The following is a 23746-nucleotide window of genomic DNA, read 5'->3' on the forward strand; positions in this document are numbered from 1 at the left end:
ATCATCATGCTCTTTAGCCTTTAACTCGCATCGCGTAGGGATTTCTTCCCAAACCCCAATTTAAAAATAACCTTATCTCTTAAACTCACCAACACCTAAAAAAAAAACCATAGTTATAGTTACCGGCACGGATATTGAGCTCTCGGCGGAAGAGTGGGGATCGCTTTGCGCACTGTACACATAAGGCAATAAACCAATAAATCGCTTCTGCGCAGGTGAAGGTCAGGGCTCAATATCCGTGCCGATAACTATATCATTCAACACAAACCCGTTTATTGATGAAAGCGTGACCAACAAACACACTTACCCATTTATAATATAAGTAAAGCACTCAACTTATTTACTTATAAAGTCCCTCGCTACTAGCCCCCACAGTTAGCAAGATGAAGTCTGTGGTGGTAGTCTTGGTGTGTGTCCTCAGCCTGGTGGCTGGTGAGGAGGTGGCGAGGTACCACCAGCGCGTGGGGGTGCCAGCTGCAGCCGCCATACAGCGCTCCGAATCCATGAGAGTTGCTGGAGGGTTGGCGTCGTTTTTAGGGGAACACCCGTTCTTGGTGAGTTTAGGCTTGTTTTTTATTATAACTATTGCGCAGTGATAATGCCGATAATGGTATAGCTTTCCAGACTGCTACAGACACCTATTATTGTAATATCTGCATGATTTATCAATACTGGAATCAAAAACAAGACTCTTGTTAATAATCGTGTCGGATAGCTGTCCTCGGACCATGCGAATGTACTTGAGTTTGCGCGTAAGAATCGTAACATCTAAAATCAGGAATTCCATACATTTTACTCATACTTTAGAGATAAAGATATATTTATTTTGCAAATATGGGTAGCAAAAGTATGGTGGTATAAAATAAACAAGTTCTGCCATATTTTGCCATTCGGCGTGCCAAAATTTACAAATTGTTGACGTTCTTCATACATAAATACATACGTTCTATTTCATGCCCACAGGCAGGACTCGTGGTAACGCTGACTAACGACCAGACATCAGTGTGTGGAGGCAGTTTGCTGAGTCACTATCACGTGGTGACTGCTGCACAGTGCTGGTGGGACGGTCAGTCGAAAGCCAGCAGTATTCTGGTAAGTAAGTCTACGGTTTGAAGGTTATATCATAGTGTTGTTTGTTCTGAAACACCTAAGAAACACCCGTCTTTCCAAGCTGGTGGATGCACCTGAGATAGACAGATTTACTACTCTCAGTTTGATATTCTTAGTATCAAGGCACATGTTAGCTAGCAGCCTCTTTAACTATAATGACGGAGTGAAGGATAAGTAATTATAACTGCTGCTTTTAGACAGCATAGTTTCTCCCGCATCCCGTGGGAACTTATATAACTGGACACGAACTAGTCCGTGACACTGGAATAATAAGCAAAATGTCCTAAGTACCTAACACTGAAAGAATATATCAAAATGGTCAAACGAGTGGTATAACGAGTAGCTTTCTAGCGTGATCAAACAGTCTTGAGATTTATAATATTTAATTGTGATGATTTTTTAGGGTTCCGTGCCCAAAGGGTAAAACGGGATTACAGGACCCTATTGTTTTCGCTCCTCTGTTCGTCCGTCCGTCTTTCACCAGGCTGTATCTCATGAACCGTGATAGTTAGAGAGTTGAAATTTTCACAGATGATGTATTTCTGTTGCTGCTATAACAACAAATACTGAAAACTAGAATAAAATAAATATTTTGGGGGGCCACCATATCAGAAACGTAATTATTTTGCTCATTTTCTTAATAATGGTACGGAACCCTTCGTTCGCGATTCCGACTTGCACTTGCTCGGTTTTTTACAGGTAGTTCTTGGCTCCCTCAAGCTGTTCTCGGGCGGCACTCGCCAGTACGCGTCCGTCACGGTGCACCCGGAGTACAACCCTAAGAACCTGCGCAATGACATCGCCATGTTGAAGATATCCTACGTCTCTTTCAGCTGTGAGTTTGGTTTACTACATTAGCCGTTCAGACAAACCGGCTCGGAGAGAAGAGCAAATTCTTAACACGTTGAAAATCGAGTACTTAGTATTTGTAGTAAGGTTTATTTTGGATGTGCACTGCTGTTGTCATTAAGAATGCTCGAAGGCGCTCGGTGTGAAACAATAAGAGGAGCCGATTGGCTCCGATCGCGTACTTTTTCTTAACGTTTGGCTCCGATTGCATGCTCTTTAATGCTCGCGCAGCCGGCTCTGGTCTGTGTGAAAAGAAAAATGCGCGCCGATACTCTCCGAGCCGGTCTGTTTGAACGGACCCTTAGACAAATAATGGCAAATTTCTATATCTAGTTAGCAAATAGGATAGATAGGTTATAGAAATCGGACACAAACTACAGTTATTGACATCAATCCAATGAGGCTTGGGTTAACTACGAATTAAGCAAAATGCATCGTTTCTTCACATATGACCACTTATAAAGAAACGATACTTGTTGTAAGAGGTATCCATTACTGTCTACCAGTGATGGTAAATATTACTGGATCATTTAGGTAGAATTAAATACACTGCAATAATGTAAAATCTAAACAATGATCAGCTTAGGTATTTCTGAGCGTGCGATTGTTAACTTTTCAATATCATCATCCTCCGAGGCTTTTTCCCAACTATGTTGGGGTCGGCTTCCAGTCTAACCGGATTCATCTGAGTACCAATGCTTTACAAGAAGCGACTGCCTATCTGACCTCCTCAACCCAGTTACCCGGGCAACCCGATACCCCTTGGTCAGACTGGAGTCAGACTTACTGGCTTCTGACTACCCTTAACGACGGCCAAGGATGTTAAATAACAGCCTTAACGATTAACTTTTCAATATACTGTTCTATCTAATAAACACAGGCTCCAACTACCTGGTTGTAAAGTGATATTGTGATATCTATATTTTCAGACTACATCAAGCCGATCCCGCTGCCATATAGAATGAACGACACCTTCGTGGATAGGAAAGCCGAAGCTATCGGTTTCGGGAAGACGAGCGATAGTAAGTTTTAAAGCTTATGTATTGATTTAATTACGTTATCGTACTTCGGGTAACAAACAAGTCATCTCATTTCCCAATTTCCGTTTCCGTTAGAACAAGATAGTCCAACGAAACTCATGACTTGCATTTCACGTAGGTTCATTTCATACAAGACATACAGGTATGCCAATATCATAAACTTAAACGTTGAATAGTTTGCTTGAAGGCTCCCATCGCATTAACTACTACACTGATTTGAAAAATTCTTCCATTATTACATAGCCCATTCATCGAGGAAAGCTATAAGCTATTCGGTTACATGGAGTATTTCCCAAGCCACACGGCTGAAACTTCTATCAGAAGCAAGTAAAAATATTCTAACTAATCTATCACCTGCAGAGTCCCCAATAGTGAACGCCCAGGGTCTCCGCGACGTGTACGTGAAGGTGATCAGCAACGAGGAGTGTTCCTCATCATTCGGCTCTCTAGTGACGAGTGATGTCATGTGTACCAGCGGCGCGGGGGGGAGGGGGCCGTGTACCGGTGACTCGGGGGCACCGCTCATTATCAGATACTTTTCTGGCAGCTCTGATTTGCTGGTAAGATTTTTGAAGATAGTTATGGCTTTATGTAAAGAAACTTAGCTTAGATAAAGTCTCTGGTCTCTGATGGCCTATCAGGAATTTATCTGACAGATAAGCTTAAACTTATCACAGATCTAGGGTCTATATCTGGCAGACAGCATTAACTGTCAGATAACTAACTGACACTTTATCGGTGACCTGTGAAATCGGGTCTTGGACTTTTACTGATTAACGTCCCCTTCTACTCCCTTTATTGACCATCTAAGACCGTGGTAACTCTTTCATGCAACCTCGCAGCTCCACTAATCTGTCCCAACTACCTCAATCCGTGCGGCTGTAACTTAGCCATGAGCTCCTTTTCGTTCATATCCCTAAGATTTGAGTTATTTATATCTTCACCTCTGTTACAGATCGGGCTGGTGTCTTTCGGAGCTACAAACGGCTGCGAGGCAGGCTATCCTTCAGGATACACACGAATCACATCTTACATCGACTGGATTCACAGTTTCATAAAATAAAATACTAAATAAAACTAAACGAAAAGGTTTTAAAGTCTTTTGGACATGAAAATTAAATGATTTATAAATCTTGTTTAATTTATAGTTTGTTCACCTTCCTTATCATTTTATAAAACCTCAGACCTTATATTTATTAAATTATATTTCAGAACTTAGTTATTTATTTATAATGAATGCAAAAAAATTGACCCTCATTCTACCCGATCTCACCTAAAAATACCAGAGACAAAAGTATTTTTTATTTCGTCTCAAAAGCCTAGAACTCCATCCAACGTAACGTCAAACAAAATTGTTTTGTAATTAAAAAAGTGCAGGTTGCAACGAAAAAAACTACCACTTTGCGATTCAGTGCATCAAATATGTTATTTTAATTGTTAAAAGCAGTTTGTAAACTCAAACAGCAGATATGAGCGACGCTCCTGGATATTTGGACGGCGTCTGTGAAGGCTGTCTGAGCCCAGAGCGGCAACAGCCAGTGGAAATCACTGATATTGAAATTAAGAAACTGTTTTTCGAAATTCTCAATCAAGCGGCCGATCAAGTAAGTAATGAAACTAAGTATATAAAAATAACTAGTGCATGAATTAGTTAACTAGAACATGTTTTTGTTTTATTTAGTTACTTTTATCCTATTTTGTTTTTATTTACTTCGATACAATTTTTTTTTCTGGAATAAACTTCAATTGTTTTGCGGAATTTGAATTTCTAAGGATACCCAGTTACCGAATTCAATTTTGAGTTAAGATGCTCATTTGTCTACAATCTTAATATAAATAACTAGCTGTCCCGTGGGAACTACTGCCCGTACCGGGATAAAATATAGACTATGTTACTCGGGAAGAGTGTAGCTATCCAACAGTGTAAGAATTATCCAAATCAGTCTATTAGTTTTGGAGCTTAAGATAACCCACTACCGCTTCTACAAACAAAAAAATTTTTCCTCATTATTATTAAATATTCGTGTATATTAGTAGTTTCAGTGGGTCTTCTTAGGGGTAGTTGTATATATTATTTTTTTATTTCAATAATTAATGTAATTTCATTTGTAGTTTGCGCAGCATGTTTTATCCTTCTGTAATTTTATTTGTAGTTGGCACAGCATGTTTTATCCTTCTGTACTCTTCTAGTGGCCGTCATCCCACTGAACCAATCAATTGTTTCAGAACATAGAGAATCTAAAGCTGCGTCTATGCTCCGAGTGCAAGTCCAGCATTAAGAAGTTCCTGACCTTCCGCCAACAGGTGCAGGACGCCCACGAGATACTGTCCCGGCATTTGGTAAGCTGCTATGCTGTAACACACGCTATCATCTGCACTATACTATAAATAAAACTATTAACAAAAAACAAAATTGTATCTTTTCATTGGTGGTATGGGACACTACTACCTTGTTGGTAACTAAAATTATTTCAAGTTATATCACCTCATCATCATCAACTCAGCCATAGGACGTCCACTGCTGAACATAAGCCTCCCCCTTAGATCTCCACAGATACCTGTTGGAGGCGACCTGCATCCAGCGTCTTCCGGCAACCTTTATAAGGTTGTCTGTCCATCTTGTTGGTGGACGTCCTAAGCTGCGCTTGCTAGTCCGTGATGACCTATGATTCTATATGACCTCACATTCAAGATTTTCATACATTTTGTATACAAGTAGCTTGAAATTCAGCTTGTACTACAATCGGGCAAGTCTTCATAGTTTTGACATTGGTCAAAGTCAAAAAGTCAAAGTCAAAAAAGAATAAAATAATACAAGTAGTAGTGTAATACATAAGACTTCTTCCTGCCCTGTTCCCAATTACATTTGGGATTGGAGCAATATGTCTTCCGCTACCATTCTTCCCTAACACTCATCATACTGACACTCACTGCCATCTTACTTTGTAATTTAATCAAAACTAAAAAATCCAACCAGAGGCACCATTGTCTACAAACAATTTTGAAGACTTTTCTCCTGTTTATATTCCTATTCATTTATTGAATTATATTATGAAAACATTAAGTGGTTGACTTCAATGTTAAAGATGGTTAGATTGTCTGAAAGATGACATGAGTAAGGCCGTATACAGAAAGAAAGCTGGAAGAAGCTGGAAACTTATAAGCGCTTATCGGCACTTGAGAGCGCTGGTAAACCGCGCAGGAAAATATCTGGACACGCGCCGATAAGCGCTGACCGGCGCCGACAAAAGCTGGAAACTTATAAGCGCTTATCGGCGTCGGGCGCGTTTCCATATATGTATACGGCCTTACTCATGTCATCTTTTAACCAATCCAACCATCTTTACCATTGAGTCAACCATTTAATGTTTTCATCTTGTGTAAAATATATAATTCAATAAATGAATATGAATATAATATAATATAAATAGGAGAAAAGTCTTCAAAATTTTTTGTAGACAATGGTGCCTCTGGTTGGATTTTTGAGTATGAGTTAAATTACATATTAGCTATTTTACCCTGTAAAACCTATAAACTTAGGATAGCCTTGTACGGTAGACCGCACATCAGTGGTAACTGTCATGCACCTTAACTCAATAGTAATAAGTACGATTTTCCTATAAAACTGTTACCACTGACCTGAAGTTGACTGTACATCCTGAATGACTTTTTAAACTCTTTGTAATTAGACTTAACAGAACTTTGCTTAACTGTCCTGGGTAAAGGTTAAACATTAAAACAGTTGTGACAGCAATAACAACCTACAACATCTGTAAATACATATATAAATATTTATTTATTTATTTATTTACACAACCTTACATCTACCCTTACAGGACTTGCCTAATGCGGCAGATGGGTTCTTATTAACTTATTCTAAACTAAACTAAAAAACACATACATAACAAATCAATACAATACAAACACATACATCATAAATCAACATATACAAACTTAACTCGATTCGTAGCTTACCACCCTATAAGCGACTAGTATATATAGTAAGAAGTATACGCTAGTCCCACTGTAGCGAGCTGTCAAGCGAATCCTGGGCGCACTGTACCCCCGCTTGTTGTCCGCAGCAACCACGGCCGCAGACCAATAGCTTGCGGCTGCGGGCGCTGCTGGCCAGCTAACCGACCAATGAGAGCGCCTCCCCTCGTCACCTGCCTGGTAGGTGTTCGCGAGAACCTTCTAGAAGCTTCCAGAACATTGTATGATACTAGGATACCAACTGCTTGCAAATAGAGAATGCGAATTCCATGCAATCGTCATTTGTCTCGTATGTCCGAGTGTGAGAAGTGTCAATCAATCGCTGATCGATCTGCCTGATACGTATAATCATCGGCACGAATCTTGAGCGCTGACCTTCACCCGCGCAGAAGTGATTTATTAGCACAAAATCAATCCCGAGTGACGGCTATGACGCGATGCGCTGCGGGCCAATCACCGCTTTACCCCACCCCCGCACCTCACTTCATACCACAAAAGGGACCCAATAAATTACTTCTGCGCAGGTGAAGGTCAGCGCTCAAGATTCGTGCCGATGATTATACATTAAGAGAATCTTCTAGAAGTTGTTCGAAGCCTCTAGTAGAGCTTCGATTAACATATGATAGCGAGATAATCTGCCCAATAAGAGCTTCCCACGTTAGTTATATGACTGGTAGATACGTTTGGGAGAATTCTAGAAGGTTCGAGAAGATATGAAAGTTAAGAGAGGCGGATCCTATGCACTCGTCATATGCCTGGTAGGTCCGAACTCTGGCTTGGTACATACTGGTTAAAGCTTCTAAATTAGAAGTTTCGATCAAACAGGTCTTTTTCTCCATAGTAGTAAATATTTTTTTTAAATTCTCTACATGTCTCAAAATAGTGTACCAAGTCACAGTGCTATCTGTGTATTTGTGTGTGTATGTCCACGTATATGTGTGTGTATGTCCCCGTATAGATATTTGGTAGGATACTAATCAGTTACCACCCACACTAGTAAAGATTAAGAGACTTCTAATTCATATCAGGAAAAATTATGTACTAGTGCTTAATGCAAAAAGTCAGCTTAGCTGACCTCCTCGACCTCAACCCAGTTACCCGGGCAACCCAATACCCCTTGCTAATATGTGTTGTAAAATTCTGGCTTCAAATAACAACCGAGACCCAACAACTTATCTTCCGGAATACGGAGGAACTCGTCATGACCTTATGATCGATCGACCCGTACGGCTGTTACTGCCTCGTTGGTCTAGTGGTCGCAAGCGCGGCTGCTGTGCTCGAGGCCTCGGGTTCGATTCCCGGGTCGGGCCGAAATCGCTTTGTGGGTTTTCTTAAAATTTCACAAACCAGCCCGTAGTCTGGAAGTTGGTGATTGCGTCACCCCTGCATCGGAGAGCACGTAAATGTCGGTCCTGCGCCTGATCTCTCTCCGGTCGTGTCGGATCGCCGTCCCATCGGGTAATGAGAGTGAAGGAGTAGGGAGTGCATCTGTGTCTGCGCAAATCCTCGTGCACTATTATATGTCGTGCGCGACTGGCTGATCTCCGTAAATGAGAACAGCCGCCGTGGCCGAAATCGGCCGTGGACACCATCATTACGGATGTTACTTAGCCACGAGCTTACAAGCCTTTAAAAATACAAAAATACTGCTAAGTAACAATCTATTCGTAGTAACAGTTTCTGAGAACTGAACCCCTGTCATTCAAGTGATTGCATTAAGTTATTCATGTCCTAGCTACCTGAGGTGTATCGATCCATCGCAGTTCTATTGAAACTAGGACGGCGTTGGGTCAAGGGGCTGTATTGAATAGGATACCTATCTAAGTTTATTTATACTTGAGGGAATACATCTCGTGGAAACCTAGACTATATACTTCGAAATCACCAACCCGCATTGAGCAAGCGTGGTGATTGACGCTCAATCCTTCTCCGTGTGAAAGGAGGCTGCAGCCCAGCAGTGGGACGATAAAGAGGCTGTAACTTGAGGGAATAAGCTATTTATGTACATCAATTTAAATATAAGCTGTTTCAAGGGCGTTAATAGGGAATTACTTCCCGGATAAATATTATTGTTATCGCACACCTAGAGGATGCCAGTGTTTCGGATGGCACGTTAAACTGTAGGTCCCGGCTGTCAGTGAACATCTTTGGCAGTCGTTACGGATAGTCAGAAGCCAGTAAGTCTGACACCATTCTAAAGTTGCTCGGGGAACTGGGTGAGGGGGTCAGATAGGCAGTCGATCCTTGTAAAGCACTGGTACTCAGCTGAATCCGGTTAGACTGGAAGCCGACCCCAACATAGTTGGGAAAAGGCTCGGAGGATGAGATATGCTGCCGAAGTGATCGCGCATTTTTATACACGTGGTGTTTTAACTAATGTTAATACTTACTATAATTAAAAACATATACTCCAGATTATACACACGCAAATACACTGTTCTCTTTATAAAACTATTTACTTCAAAAGTAAGTACATATTCGTAAGACCAATTAGGATATACATAATTGTACAGTGCGCCCAGTATATTTTGGCAGGTGGTGGTTAAACTAATGAAATGCTGTATATTTTTGCGCTAAATTTAATTCTTATTACTTTAAGACCAGTGTACCAAGATATACTGGCTCGCTGGCAGTTGTAAATATATTAACCGCAGTTCCCAATATTACTTAGCTATGCGTTGATAACCTGATTTAACTTTCCAATTGCAACTCATCCCTACTAATATTATAAATGCGAAAGTAACTCTGTCTGTCTGTCCGTTACGCTTTCACGTATAGACCAATGAACCGATTTAAAAAAAAATGTGCAGAGATAGAGTTGACCTTGAGAAAGAACATAGGATACTTTTTATCCCGGACTTTTGAAGAATTTTTTGGAAACGCGATATACCCGAACTCTACGTAGGCGGAAGCTATACTTCGTTCATAGCGTCGACGTTTCTCAAAACGTAATTCTCCTTAGCAATAACAATAACTAGACAATTTTTCACCAAAAAATATTCATATATCCTTATATCCTTCGTATATCCCACAAGATACATAAGACCAGTCATTTGTTAAAACCAAATAAACAATTGCAGATCGCCTCATCTCAGTCTACTCTACCATCACAGCCCGCCGACAGTTACACTAAAACGCCCAGATCCGTCAGTGATGTTAAGACAAGTATAGATGTAACGCCCAAAGAGCTAGCGTTTATAAAGGTAGAAGATGGACTGGATGACGGAGGATGTTACCTAGATGATGGCGGTCAGGGAGGTGATGAGGATTTTAAGGTATGTTATAGTTATCGGCACGGATAATGAGCTCTCGGCGACAGAGTGGGGATCGCTTTGCGCACTGTACACTTAAGGCAATAAACCAATAAATCACTTCTGCGCAGGTGAAGGTCAGGGCTCAATATCCTTGCCGATGATTATAGTTACTAAGATTGAAGATGAGATAAGCTTATAGCTTCCCTCTATAAATAAGGTATGTAACACTGAAATGGATTTTCGAATCGGTCCTGTTATTCTGAAATAACTCAGTCAAGCTAATAAAATCTTCGCCTTTAGGATTCTACTAATATACCATTGGAAAAAGTGAAACAAATTCACTACATTTAAATACTGGTATACGAATTATCTAAAGTATGACTAATCTTTACCGTAACGAGAGCCGCGGCACGTTTTCTTGATTGACTTGATTTTCATAATAAATAGTTTTTCTAGCTTAACAGATAGCCACTTTTCCCATCAAAAACACAGGAAGAGTGGTGAAGTGGTCATTCTAGAAACTCTCATTATTTTTTTTAGATTTTCAGTCTATTTTGAATGTGTACTATTTTGCAGACAGTATTAAAACCAGAGATCTCGCAACCAAACCAGTTAGATATAAGCGTTAGTTATAAAACAAAAGAAGATGACTTCAATGAGTCTGATGATGAACCGCTACACAAGAAGCGGAGTAAGAAGGGGGCGGGGGAGAAGAGAGGGAGGAAGAAGAAGAAAGATGATGGTAAGTGATAGAGCGTTAATTGTCTATATTCGTTTGTCTTGTCACAAATATGTTGGGGTCAGCTTCCAGTCTAACCTTCTACAGTTAAGTGTGTCACACGTGATATTAGTGTGTCATTTGAACATTTTTGGCAGTCGTTACGGGTAGTCAGAATCCAGAACGTCTTGTCAAGGTATATAGGTTTCCAGAGAGAAACAGCAAACCCCAGTGGGGCCCAGGGCCAAAGCCTGCCGGGGCTGCACGATTGGTTGAAAGAGTTACCGCGGCCCTGGTTAATAAAGAGCTCCAGAAGGAACATGATGTTTTAGTCAGTAAGAGTCTGACACTCCCTCACGCTGCAGACACAGCGGGAGGGATCATTTGATGATTTCCCATATCAAAAAGAATTATAGGGTTTGACAGATCAGTTAGACTGGAAGCCGACCCAGACATATGAATGTAATTGTTGAAAGGCTTCTGTGGATATCATCATCATCATCATTATCTCAGCCATAGGACGTCTACTGCTGAACATAGGCCTCCCCCCTAGATCTCCACAGATACCTGTTGGAGGCGACCTGCATCCAGCGTCTTCCGGCGACCTTTATAAGGTCGTCTGTCCACCTTGTTGGTGGACCTAAATCTGTGGATATAAATAAATGGACATATTTCCAGCCTTACCTAAGATAGACCGTCGAAAGTGTCCTGGGCCGAAGCGCGAGAGGCCGCCGGGCGTGGTGGACAACCCACGCGTCAGGCTGAAGTTGAAGCAACTGAATGTGCCTGATGGCATGCTTGAATGTGTTGTACTTAGCTGGGAAGAGGTCAGTGGATAAAGGGTTGAACCACATCTGGCAGCACGGAATCGCCTTTTTCCGTCGCCCTTTCTCTTTCTGTCGCTTAGAACTGCCATTTGCTAGACCGAGACAGAAAGCATAATGCGATAGCACGCGGCGGAATCCTCGAGGGATTAATCTTGATCGGCATCACGGACAAAATGCAATGGCTGGCAGGGAGACTCCGGAACGCTGAAGCGCAGCATACTGCAGCACGGGTAGCACAGGCGGAACAAATGCGATTCCGTGCTGCCAGATGTGGTCCAACCCTTAGTAGACTAGCTTCCCAAAGATCTTAAAAGTTTTGGAACTACAAGTTTTTCTTTAGTGCCCTTAAAAGGGCTTAATAAGACTCCCCTTTGTGATTTCAAGAAGGCTGGCTTAGTGCAGGGGTACCTTTTTTGAGAGTGAACAACTTCCTGGAACATCTAGAACTTTGCAGGTCAATTTGTCTTTGTTAGATTATCCGATCACTTAATTAGTGATCACGTAGTTCTGTTCCTATCAGTCCTCTTAGATGGTGATATCAGCTGAGATGATAAAAACTGACAGCCGCTTCGAACAAGTTTAAATATGATCACAAAACGTCCTTGTGCTTGGAAGTTCATTTTTACTATCGAGCAATAACATGTATGCCTGTCCTTTGCAGCGCATACGGAAGTACAAGCATTTATATTTGATTGTCTTTACGATTTGCTCAATGTAGATATATAACACACATACATGTCATTGGTTGATAGTACCATGTTCTGACGTCCACTGACCCCACTACCACAGGTGGAGGCTGAACGGCAGCGCGGGCTATCGAGCGCGGCCTACTCCGGCCAGCAGTACCGCTGCGCCCACTGTGTGCTCGGTTTCAACCACCGCGCCAAGCTGCTCGCGCACATGAACAAGCATGACGCGGTCAGTGTACACACACACAACACGCACACACTCACACGCAGAAAGACACATATAGCGATAGTAACCCATGTACGGTAGACTGCACATCAGCGGTAACTGTCATGCACCTTAACTCAATAGTAATAAGTACGATTTTCCTATAAAACTGTTACCACTGACCTGAAGTTGACTGTACGACACCAAGACAGTATCAGGTTGGCCAATATCACGTCTGTGTCAGGATCGCACATCACCGATCTTCTCGAAATACATATAGAGAGTTGCTACCTAATTGCTTCTAGCTACCATTAGTTGCTACCATTTGCTACCCCCGTGGTTTTGAAGATATTCAACATCTAAAGGTGACAGCCATTCTGATATCAGGATGGCTGACACTTGTCCTAGTGTGATGAAACGGCGCAAAAGTGTTGAGTTTTTTTTTCACCCAGAGTTGCTACCTAGTTGCTACCCTCCAGAATTAAATTTTGGACCACATCGATTCCGTAGATTAAAAGATATGAAAAATGAGTTTTTGCGCCTTGCAAAAATAAATTAGCAAGTTGTCAGTTTAATACAAAACAGTCTTTTTGACGTAGGCGCTATCTATAAATCTATAGTCGTACCTATATATCAACCTATGTATACCAACTGGCTAATTTATTTTTGCAAGCAATGTTACCGTTGCTACTAAAGTGTCAGTGGTTGAACACGTTTTTCATTAATTTAAAATTACTTAAACAATAGTATTTTATATGGGTTACTGATGTACTTGGTCATATACTTCGGAGCTACTAAGCACACCATTTGAGTGGCTCATGGCTAACGTCCCCGTGGCTATATTCCAGAGCGCGGGTCCACTGGAGTGTAACGTGTGTCATGTTCGCTGCAAGCACGCGCATGCGCTCAGTGCACATAAGAGAAGACATCGACTTAGGTAAGTCCTCCTCAGAGCCTTTTTACCAACCATGTTGGGGTCGGCTTCCAGTCTAACTGGATGTAGCTGAGTACCGATGCTTTACAAGGAGCGACTGCCCTATCTGACCCCCTCAACCCAGTTACCCGGGCAACCCAATACCCATTGGTTAGACTGGTGTCAGACTTACTGGCTTCTGACTCCCGTAACGATTGTCAAGCCGGGACCTACAGTTTAACGTGCCATCCGAAACACAGTCATTGGTGTCTAAGATATACTGAGACAGTACATACAAACTTAGAAAAGTTGCATTGGTACTTGCCTGAACTGGAATCGAACCCGCACCCTCATACTCGAGAGGTTAGTTCTTTGCCCACTAGGCCACCACGACTCAGGTAACTATTTTTCAATACAGAAAAACTGACTTATTTTCCCATTCAAAAGTTTCTGCTGACATAGCTTGTAGATTTCATCAGATTCCCATAGACAGAATGTTTGTATTATGGCTGTTGTTTTTTGAGGGTTAGTGTTATTTTTAAGACGCCATTATTTTTAAGAGTAGGCATTTCTTAAATACACATTTTATGAATATGTGGGAGCGTCAGAAGGAGCCTCGCGGCGGTCATGGCTGTCACGTTGCATCTCGGGCGTTGTAACGACCGGAATTCAAAAATAAAGGCACGCTTGTGTAGTCCACCGTTCCATTATTTGGTTTCCTCACCATTTTATTCACAATCACACACAATCAGTAAGATGGAAATGGGATTTCGAGCCAATAGGTTAGTATGTGCACAATTCAGTTGGCACCTGTCACCAGAATGACTGCTGCCATCACTCGTCGTGACACTTACTACTCTATTCGGGGTTACCCGCTCATAATTTTAATGTTATAAACGCGCCGACACGGCCGTCCTGCATTATCACACGTCCTCGTGTGTACCGTTTCATCTTACAGTCTACTCCGTTCGGTCACCCTGACCCCTCAAATGACTCCCTTTGTCCATGTTGTACAACATCTTACAGTGGTTACAAATTTGAAGTCCAAACGCAACGAAATGTTTCCCTAAAGTCACACATTTCCGAAAGTCAATGCCACACGAGCCGATTGCTGCCACACAGGTTAGTCATTGCCACAGACTCTAATCATTGCCACACAGGATACTCATTTCCACGCAGGCTATTCGTTGCTACACAGGCTAGTTATTGCCACACAGGCTAGTCGGTGCCACACAGTCTAGTCGTTGCCACATAGGCTAGTCGGTGCCACACAGGCTAGTCATTGCCACACAGTCCAGTCATTACCACACAGGCTAGTCATTGCCACACAGTCCAGTCATTGCCACACAGGCTAGTCATTGCCACACAGTCCAGTGATTGCCACACAGGCTAGTCATTGCCACACAGGCTAGTCATTGCCACACAGGCTAGTCATTGCCACACAGGCCAGTCATTGCCACACAGGCTAGTCATTGCCACACAGGCTAGTCATTGCCACACAGGCTGCTGTCACACAGGGTTCCCTTAGCCAAGCTGTCAGACACATGTTACCAACTGTACCACAGATGTATACGGGTCTCTTCCTGGTCACCCCTATGCCGTCACACAGGCCAACGAGTCTCTTCCAGGTCACCCCGATACCCATCACAGGTACAGCTTAACACAATAAAAACAACAGTACCGCAGACTTTACACAGGTCACTTCTTGGTCACCCCGATGCCATCACGCAGGCCAACGGGTCTTTTCAAGTCACCCCGGTATCCGTCATTGGTACAGCTTAGCGCCAAATGTTACCAAAAATCTATAGTCTGATGCACAGTCAATCAATCAATGACGCAAAAACTGAAATATTCTAACTTGAGGTTTTAATTTTTAACGCGATTGAAACTGCCTTTCAAGTTTATAAATGTCGTATGACAAATAACCTCAACATAAAGCATAAATGGATCGGTCTCACCGGGTTTCCACTCAACGCGCATGACGATGATGTTAGTATGTGCACAATTCAGTTGGCACCTGTCACCAGAATGACTGCTGCCATCACTCGTCGTGACACTTACTACTCTATTCGGGGTTACCCGCTCATAATTTTAATGTTATAAACGCGCCGACAAATATATAAAGATTTAGTTTGCAGGATAACTAAAAAGTGTAATAACTTTTGTTTTTTAAATAATTTTGTATTATTATAGATAGACGATATAATGATGGTGACTTAATAATTCTTTGTTTCAAGCTTTAAAGGCGTTGTTTTTTTGTCTGTTATTTAGATTTATTTAATCATCATCTCCGTTACCCATAACTCAAACTCAAACTCAAAATCGTTTATTCAAATTAGGCTGATAAATCAGCACTTTTCGAACGTCAAAAACAAAAGACAGCCCCCAAAACGCCCGCCCTTCACTACTTCCAATGTGTTTTTGCTGGGAAGAAGAAGTGGCGCAACAAACTCCCCAGCAACACATGTCTGTCTGTAAGGTTTGAAGAACCAGAATGTATACAAAACAAGTCAATAAGTCATAAAAATATCATTATCACATGATAACTATTATATAAAATTAAGAAAGAAAAAAAAACAAACTGAACACAAGTAGGCTAGCACACAGATTTACACCTATAAAGACTAAGTACTCAAGCATTACTTATAATCCATTAAGTGTATCTAAAGCCTCCTGTTAATAAAATAAAAATGTATTTTTAATATAAGCATAGAATCAGCGTGCCCACCTACATGTGCAGATGTTTATGTTGTAGCTGTACAACACAAACAAGGTGTACCTGCTAGGACTACAGTATTATTATTTACTTCAAAAAAAAAAAAGCTAATAGAAAATCATACTAAAATGTATAAAGTGTCAATAGCCATCAACACGACCTGGTACCGCCAGCAGCACCCGTTCACGAGTATAACGCGAGGATCAGCCATAATTGTTCTTCTTGTCTCACAGATGGCGCTGCACAGTATGCGGTCACACGATGTCTCGCGCGGGAGTGGCGGCCGACCACTGCAGTCGCCGACACACCGCGCCGCCGCCTCAACACACGTGCCGTCTATGCGGACATACTGACGCGTTAGTATGTTATGTGTAAGTGTACAGTTATCGGCACGGATATTGAGCCCTGGCCTTCAGCTGCGCAGAAGCGATTTATTGGGTTATTGCCGTATGTGTACAGTGCGCAAAGCGATCCCCACTCCTCCGCCGAGAGCTCAATATCTGTGCCGGTAACTATACTGCACACCGCAGTAGACATGTCAGCATCCCCAGCGGGGCCCAGCAGGGCCAAGGCCTGCCGGGGCTGCGGCTTGTTCGAAAGAAATACCGCGGCCCTGATACATAAAACGCCTACGACGGAACACGACGGTTTTTAGTCAGTAAGAGTCTGACACTCCCTCACCGCTGCTAACCCACAGCGGGAGGGGTCATTTGATGATTTTTGACGTCGTTAAAAAAAGGGTCGGACTTTTTGTTAACATCATATTATTATATATATGCAGTAGTTTGGCAAAGTTGCGCAGTCATATGAAGAGTCACGCGGAGCGACAGCGATGCGAGCTTTGCGGGAAGACGTTCCGGGATAGAACATCGTTGAGGACGCATCTCTTGTGAGTTATTATTTGTCATCATCCTCCGAACCCTTTTTCTCCAGTCGGCTTCCAGTCTAACCGGATGCAGCTGAGTACCAGTGCTTTACAAGAAGCGACTGCCCTATCTGAACTCCTCAACCCAGTTACCCGGGCAACCCCTTGGTTGGGTAACGACTGCCAAGGATGTTCAATGACAGCCGGGACCTACAGTTTAACGTGCCATTCGAAACACAGTCAATGGTGTCTAAGATATACTTAGATAGTACATACAAACTTAGAAAAGCTGCATTGGTACTTGCCTGACCTGGAATCGAACCAGGTCAGGCAAGATAATACATATGTATAGATTAATAAACATGTCTGTACGTTTGTGTGTCAGTATCCACTCGGGTGAGAAGGAATTCTCGTGTTCTCGCTGCGACAAGCGCTTTCTGTTCAAGAAGGCGATGCAAGTGCATGCCATGACTCATGACGCACATGCCAACCTGTATTGTTACCAGGTATGTAAAATATACAATTACATTTATTCAAAGTAGGCTAAAAATCAACACTTTTCGAAGGTCATCATCATCATCATCATCATCATCATCTCAGCCATAGGACGTCCACTGCTGAACATAGGCCTCCCCCTTAGATCTCCACAGATACCTGTTGGAGGCGACCTGCATCCAGCGTCGACGGCGACCTTTATAAGATCGTCTGTCCACCTTGTTGGTGGACGTCCTACGCTGCGCTTGCTAGTCCGTGGTCTCCACTCAAGCACATATTCAGTCCATACTTTATGTATTATATTTTTCACTATACATAGGTGGAAAGTGTAAATTAAAAATTAATAGTTAAAAAACTAAGTAAGCTAGTCATGTATTGTCATCAGAACTCAGAGCGTGTGCAAAATTTCATCGTAATCGAAGACCGGGAAGTGGGTCAAATTAAGATTCCAAGATTTTCTTACATACATACTTACAAGTGAAGCTAATATAAGCGTGTTAAAAATATTAATATATGTATTTACCTATTGTTCATTTTTCATTACACTAACTTTATCATTAATCCGAATAGGTGCTGATTTTCAGCCTAGTTGGAATTAAAGATTTTCTTATGTTAATAATTATTTGTTTCAGTGTGATGTAACGTTCAAGAATCGCATGTCGTACACACAACACATGAAGTATAGTCTCAAACACGTCGATCCCGCACAACTCAAGTGAGTACACTGCTTTATTTGTGTACTTAAACGAGGACACTGCATTGTGTACTCGAGTGAGTACCTACAAGATATTACGTACTCAAGTGAGTACACTGCTTTATTTGTGTACTTATACGAGGACACTGCATTGTGTACTCAAGTGAGTACACTAATATACTCGAATATTTATTTGCTCAGAATTATGTGTTGAAGAATCCAAGTACATTCTTCCATTTTGGCATGCTAATATTTGATACGATACAGTTAATCATTACACATATAAGTACTTTAAGAAGTACAATTGAAGAGTGGTTATTTTCTTTATGAAGCTTCTTATTGGTTTCTCTTTTTACTTGTGAAGTATATCTACGAGTATGATACAATGAGTACTACGTCTTATACTCAAATTAGAACATTATGTCGCGAACTCAGTTGAGTACACAGAGGTACCTAGTAGTACTCAACTGAGTTCGCGACATAATGTTCTAATTTGAGTATAGGAAATTGAGTATAGTGCATACAGGTACCTTTGTGTACTCAACTGAGTACAAGATGTTATTAGTTGTAATTACGCATATGAACGTTTTTTACTTGTTACTTTTATGTTTATCTTATGTAGTTTCCTTCAGGTTAATTTTGTTTTTTCTGGATAGTGTGTCATGTTTTGAGTTTGTTTTGCGTGGTATTAATATATGCATGCATGTTACAGATATGCATGCACGTCATGCGACAAGCGGTTCCTGAAGGCATCCCGTCTACACGACCACACGCTAGCTGTGCATCTCAAGGCGACGCCCGTGCATTGCTCCGTGCCCGGCTGTAGCTTTGTGAGTATAGTGCCATGCATGCATGCATGCACATCACACGCTAGCTGTGCATCTCAAGGCGACGCCCGTGCATTGCTCCGTGCCCGGCTGTAGCTTTGTGAGTATAGTGCCATGCATGCATGCATGCACATCACACGCTAGCTGTGCATCTCAAGGCGACGCCCGTGCATTGCTCCGTGCCCGGCTGTAGCTTTGTGAGTATAGTGCCATGCATGCATGCATGCATGCACATCACACGCTAGCTGTGCATCTCAAGGCGACGCCCGTGCATTGCTCCGTGCCCGGCTGTAGCTTTGTGAGTATAGTGCCATGCATGCATGCATGCACATCACACGCTAGCTGTGCATCTCAAGGCGACGCCCGTGCATTGCTCCGTGCCCGGCTGTAGCTTTGTGAGTATAGTGCCATGCATGCATGCATGCATGCACATCACACGCTAGCTGTGCATCTCAAGGCGACGCCCGTGCATTGCTCCGTGCCCGGCTGTAGCTTTGTGAGTATAGTGCCATGCATGCATGCATGCACATCACACGCTAGCTGTGCATCTCAAGGCGACGCCCGTGCATTGCTCCGTGCCCGGCTGTAGCTTTGTGAGTATAGTGCCATGCATGCATGCATGCACATCACACGCTAGCTGTGCATCTCAAGGCGACGCCCGTGCATTGCTCCGTGCCCGGCTGTAGCTTTGTGAGTATAGTGCCATGCATGCATGCATGCACAGATGCATATAAGCAACAGTAGTATAGTTATTGAATTTGGTAAAGTTAAATGGTTGTCAAATGCTATGCAAATGTGTATGAATATTAATTTGACTTACCGGCATTATGAGTAACATTAGATTTCGATAGAAATCTATTCGTTTATAATTTACCTTACAGCTTATGACAAAATTCAATCAACACATTTTTTGATAATTTTTTTACTGTCATGGATTTCAACATTAACTTCTGATTATATAATTTAAAATCGAATCTCTAATCGGAAAACGGATAAATAGATAAGTTATGGCAATCCTCAATAATGATATGAATTGCTCTTAAATTAAATAATAAGCATTACCTTTGTAAATTCTTTCTTTCCTGTCTTCTTTCTTATTATGTGTGTGTGTGTGTGTACATAAATTGTTAATAAATAAAATAAATAACTAAAGGAGAACATTCATTTCGTACCCAAAACTGAAAGTGCCGGCCAGAAGAAAAAAATAGTAGATTCTTGTAGAGAATAATGCCCTGAAGATTTTTTACTATTACAAGAATGAGGGTTTTCGAGATTTTTTCTGCCGCCAGGCGGCGCTTCGTATGCGTCAGGTCCAAACAGCTGTCAAATAGTATGGAATTGTAGGGTCCGAACTAATTGTTTATTGAAATTCTGTTATATTGGAAGTGTTATTGATTTTATTATGGACTACGGTTGGAATAAGTTTTCCGAACTAAAAATTGAGCTTAGAAAGAGGGGTGCAAAAGTCACTGGTACTAAGGAAAAGCTCGTTGAACGGCAGATAACGCAACGTACTAGAATTTGTTTACACAATATGATTTAGTTTTTTTATCTACTCAACTGTAATTGTAAAACACTAATGCAGTGCTTTAATTATACAATAAAAATCACTAAAAAGATAAGCACTTTGACGGGTACTTGGACCTGACGCCTCGGTGCTGCCACCTCGTGGACGCCATTTTAGAAAACCCTCATTGTCTACAATTAACCCCCAGGCTGCTATTTGACTTTGAAAATACTAAAAAGTCCCACAATGTTTGGAGCATTTCATTACAGCCCCAAACTGGAGAAGCCAGCCGTTGCCTTCAAACGACTCCTATTCGACCTGGGAAGTCATCAAATGCCAACATCAAAATCATGGGGAAACCAGGGCCGCGGTAATCCGCCCTGGTTTCCCCATGATGGGTTTTAATCAGTAAGAGTCTGACTTTCCCACAGCGAGAGGGGGGGTCATTTGATGACTTCCCAGGTCGGGCAGGAGTCGTTTGAAGGCAGCGGCTGGCTTCTCCAGTTTGGGGCTGTAATGTAGGTAATGCTCCAAACATTGTGGGATTTTTTGGGATTTTCAAAGTCAAATAGCAGCCTAGGGGCTAATTGTAGACAATTCTTGTAATAGTAAAAAATCTTCAGGGCATTATCCTCTACAAGAATCTTCTATTTTTTTCTTCTGGCCGGCACTTTCATTTTTGGGTACAAAATGTTCGAGACTTGAATGATCTCCTTCATTAATAATATATGTATAGGCGTGTGCGTCTCGTCCGGTGCTTCGTGCTCACATGCGCTCGCGGCACCGCGACGCCGCGCCGCGCAGGAACCACGTGTGTCATACTTGCGGGAAGGCTTATCTCGTGAGTATTGTACTAATATAACTAACTCTACCATTAATTTAGGTAATACTTATAGATTTCAATCGCACATCAGAATTTTTAAATTGTAAAGAACAATGTCAGGTTTCGGCCCACCCAATCAACTTTTAAAACTAAATTCTCACGGATACAAAGTTCTTTACTGCAACAATTTTAATATGTAATACTAACTTCTTATAAAATATTTAATTGTTATCTAGAACTTTAAAAAAAAAAAATCATTTTAATAAGTAATTATTTTGTTTATCGAGTTCAGGTTTTTCGTTTTAATAATTTGGTTTTGAGAAGTTCAATGCAAAAGTGGAAAACATAGAAAAGCTTCTGATATTAAACTACACAAATAACAGTAAGAATTTTCACTGTACATGAAATATTTTTATTGAGCCTAAGTTACTATGGACGTCTGACATTGTTCTTTGACATTTCTTGACTGTACGTTAACAAAATATATGTAAAACATTTAATTTTTTGTCATTTTATATAGTAGCTTGACTAGTTAATAAAATAATAAAGCTTTTTGTTTTTAAAATCTATTAATTATTTCTACACCGGTAACATTAGAATAAGTGAAACTATTATATTGTAAGTCCGAAGATTTGTATTATATTCTGAAAAACTTTATGCCTGAAGAGGTAAAAAGTAGCTTGATAATCTTTTTCGATAAATAGGCTAGTGTTTTTATTTATTTGTAAAGCAAAATATTTGAATGCTTCGCTGAAGATTCAAGTATACAACGGTTTTTTGTTGTTTTACCTTACTTACCATTATATACAAAGCCCGATCAGTCGTGATTATCACGAAGTAATTTTTGAAATTCTTATCTTTCACGCAAAAATTATCGAAGCTCAGAGCTTTGAAAGGATATGAGTTAATTAATACCCCTGTACGGGTAATAATTCTCCACAGAATAACGTTAGTTTACGTGTATAATAACTGTGTGTTGTCAGACTAAGAAAAGTCTAGAAGGACATCTCCGCGCGCACTCGGGCGAGCGTCCCTTCCGCTGCGCTGTGTGTGCCGCATCGTTCGGGTATGAAGCTGCGCTGTACAACCATACGAGGCTCGTGCATCTTAAACATAAGGTATGTAGTGTTTTAACTCACTTATAGAACTCACTTTTCATTGTAACATACTCACTTTTCATCGTAACATACTCACTTTTCATTGTAACAAAGTCACTCTTCATTGTAACATACTCACTTTTCATTGTAACAAACTCATTTTTTCATTGTAACAAACTGATTTTTCATTGTAACAAACTCATTTTTCATTATAACAAACTCATTTTTTCATTTTAAGAAACTCATTTTTCATTTTAAGAAACTCATTTTTTCATTTTAACAAAATCAGTTCTCACCGTTACATACTCACTTTTCAACTCTGTATGAGATGCACTCTTTTTGTGAACAAACTCACCTTATATTCAGGCCATATAACTTTTCAAAGATTTTGTAAACACATAGACACTTAAGTTTAGTAGCACACTTTAGTCTAGTTAGTCTAGTGTGTATTTTGAAAAAAAGCCCACAATATTAGCATGCTCATTGACGTAATGAATTGATGTCATATTGAGAACGGTGTTTCTACACATATATTCGCCACACTTACAATTCGACACAGTTGTCACACTTCCACTTATAAGGTGACACCGCGTCTTATGTGCAGTTGACAGCTGTCAATTTTCAACTGTTGTTTGTACTGACTTTTTGTCATTACAGTTAGGGCGCAGTGTACCTCCCCCCGCGCCGCCCGCACCCGACATACCATAGTTACACCTCACCGATATACTGTAGTACCTATATGTATGTAGATATAAGTTAAATTATAACCACCTTATTATAAAACGTGGTATTAGAAAGCACCCGTTTTAGTTAAAATAATAATAAAAAGGCCAATTATCGGCTACGGCGGCTGTTCTCATATAAGGAGATCAGCCAGCTGCGCAGGACATATTATAGTGCACAAGCATTTGCGCAGACACAGGTGCACTTACTTAGTCGCGTTTGCGACCACTAGACCAACGATTCAGTCACTTACCTCCCCACTCAGAGACATTAAATGATTACTTAAGTCACTCCTTAGTGACGGAATGTCATACAAATCCTTCACTAAGGAATGGCTTAAGTAACCATTAAATGTCTCTGAGTGGGGAGGTACGTTTAGTTAAAATAATGCTAGGTTTAAA

The 23746-nt window shown here is 41.2% G+C and overlaps 2 protein-coding genes across 4 annotated transcripts; both read left to right on the forward strand.

Annotated features, from left to right (window-relative positions):
- The first annotated feature begins 310 nt into the window (after positions 1 to 310).
- On the forward strand, positions 311 to 4207 carry LOC126054421 (collagenase-like). The gene is made up of 6 exons (XM_064043365.1): positions 311 to 554; positions 964 to 1092; positions 1810 to 1945; positions 2889 to 2981; positions 3360 to 3559; positions 3955 to 4207. The coding sequence occupies exons 1-6, from the start codon at positions 384 to 386 to the stop codon at positions 4060 to 4062; spliced, it is 837 nt and encodes a 278-aa protein (XP_063899435.1). The 5' UTR covers positions 311 to 383; the 3' UTR covers positions 4063 to 4207.
- A 148-nt stretch (positions 4208 to 4355) lies between these two features.
- On the forward strand, positions 4356 to 23444 carry LOC110380954 (zinc finger protein 37 homolog). Of its 3 annotated transcripts, none has more exons than XM_064043340.1 (15): positions 4356 to 4603; positions 5226 to 5339; positions 10073 to 10267; positions 10823 to 10988; positions 11643 to 11791; positions 12581 to 12709; positions 13534 to 13622; positions 16548 to 16685; positions 17096 to 17203; positions 17565 to 17685; positions 18307 to 18389; positions 19081 to 19198; positions 21439 to 21543; positions 22509 to 22643; positions 23280 to 23444. In XM_064043340.1, exons 1-15 carry the CDS (start codon positions 4469 to 4471, stop codon positions 23328 to 23330), a joined length of 1836 nt encoding a protein of 611 aa, XP_063899410.1. In that variant the 5' UTR covers positions 4356 to 4468; the 3' UTR covers positions 23331 to 23444. The 3 variants fall into 3 exon arrangements, with proteins under 3 accessions (XP_063899410.1, XP_063899411.1, XP_063899412.1); XM_064043341.1 differs by having other exon boundaries at positions 16548 to 16670; XM_064043342.1 differs by lacking the exon at positions 4356 to 4603 and adding an exon at positions 7082 to 7172.
- Positions 23445 to 23746: the final 302 nt, after the last annotated feature.

The sequence above is a fragment of the Helicoverpa armigera genome, chromosome 31, assembly GCF_030705265.1.
Source record: "Helicoverpa armigera isolate CAAS_96S chromosome 31, ASM3070526v1, whole genome shotgun sequence".
NCBI classification, from domain to species: domain Eukaryota; kingdom Metazoa; phylum Arthropoda; class Insecta; order Lepidoptera; family Noctuidae; genus Helicoverpa; species Helicoverpa armigera.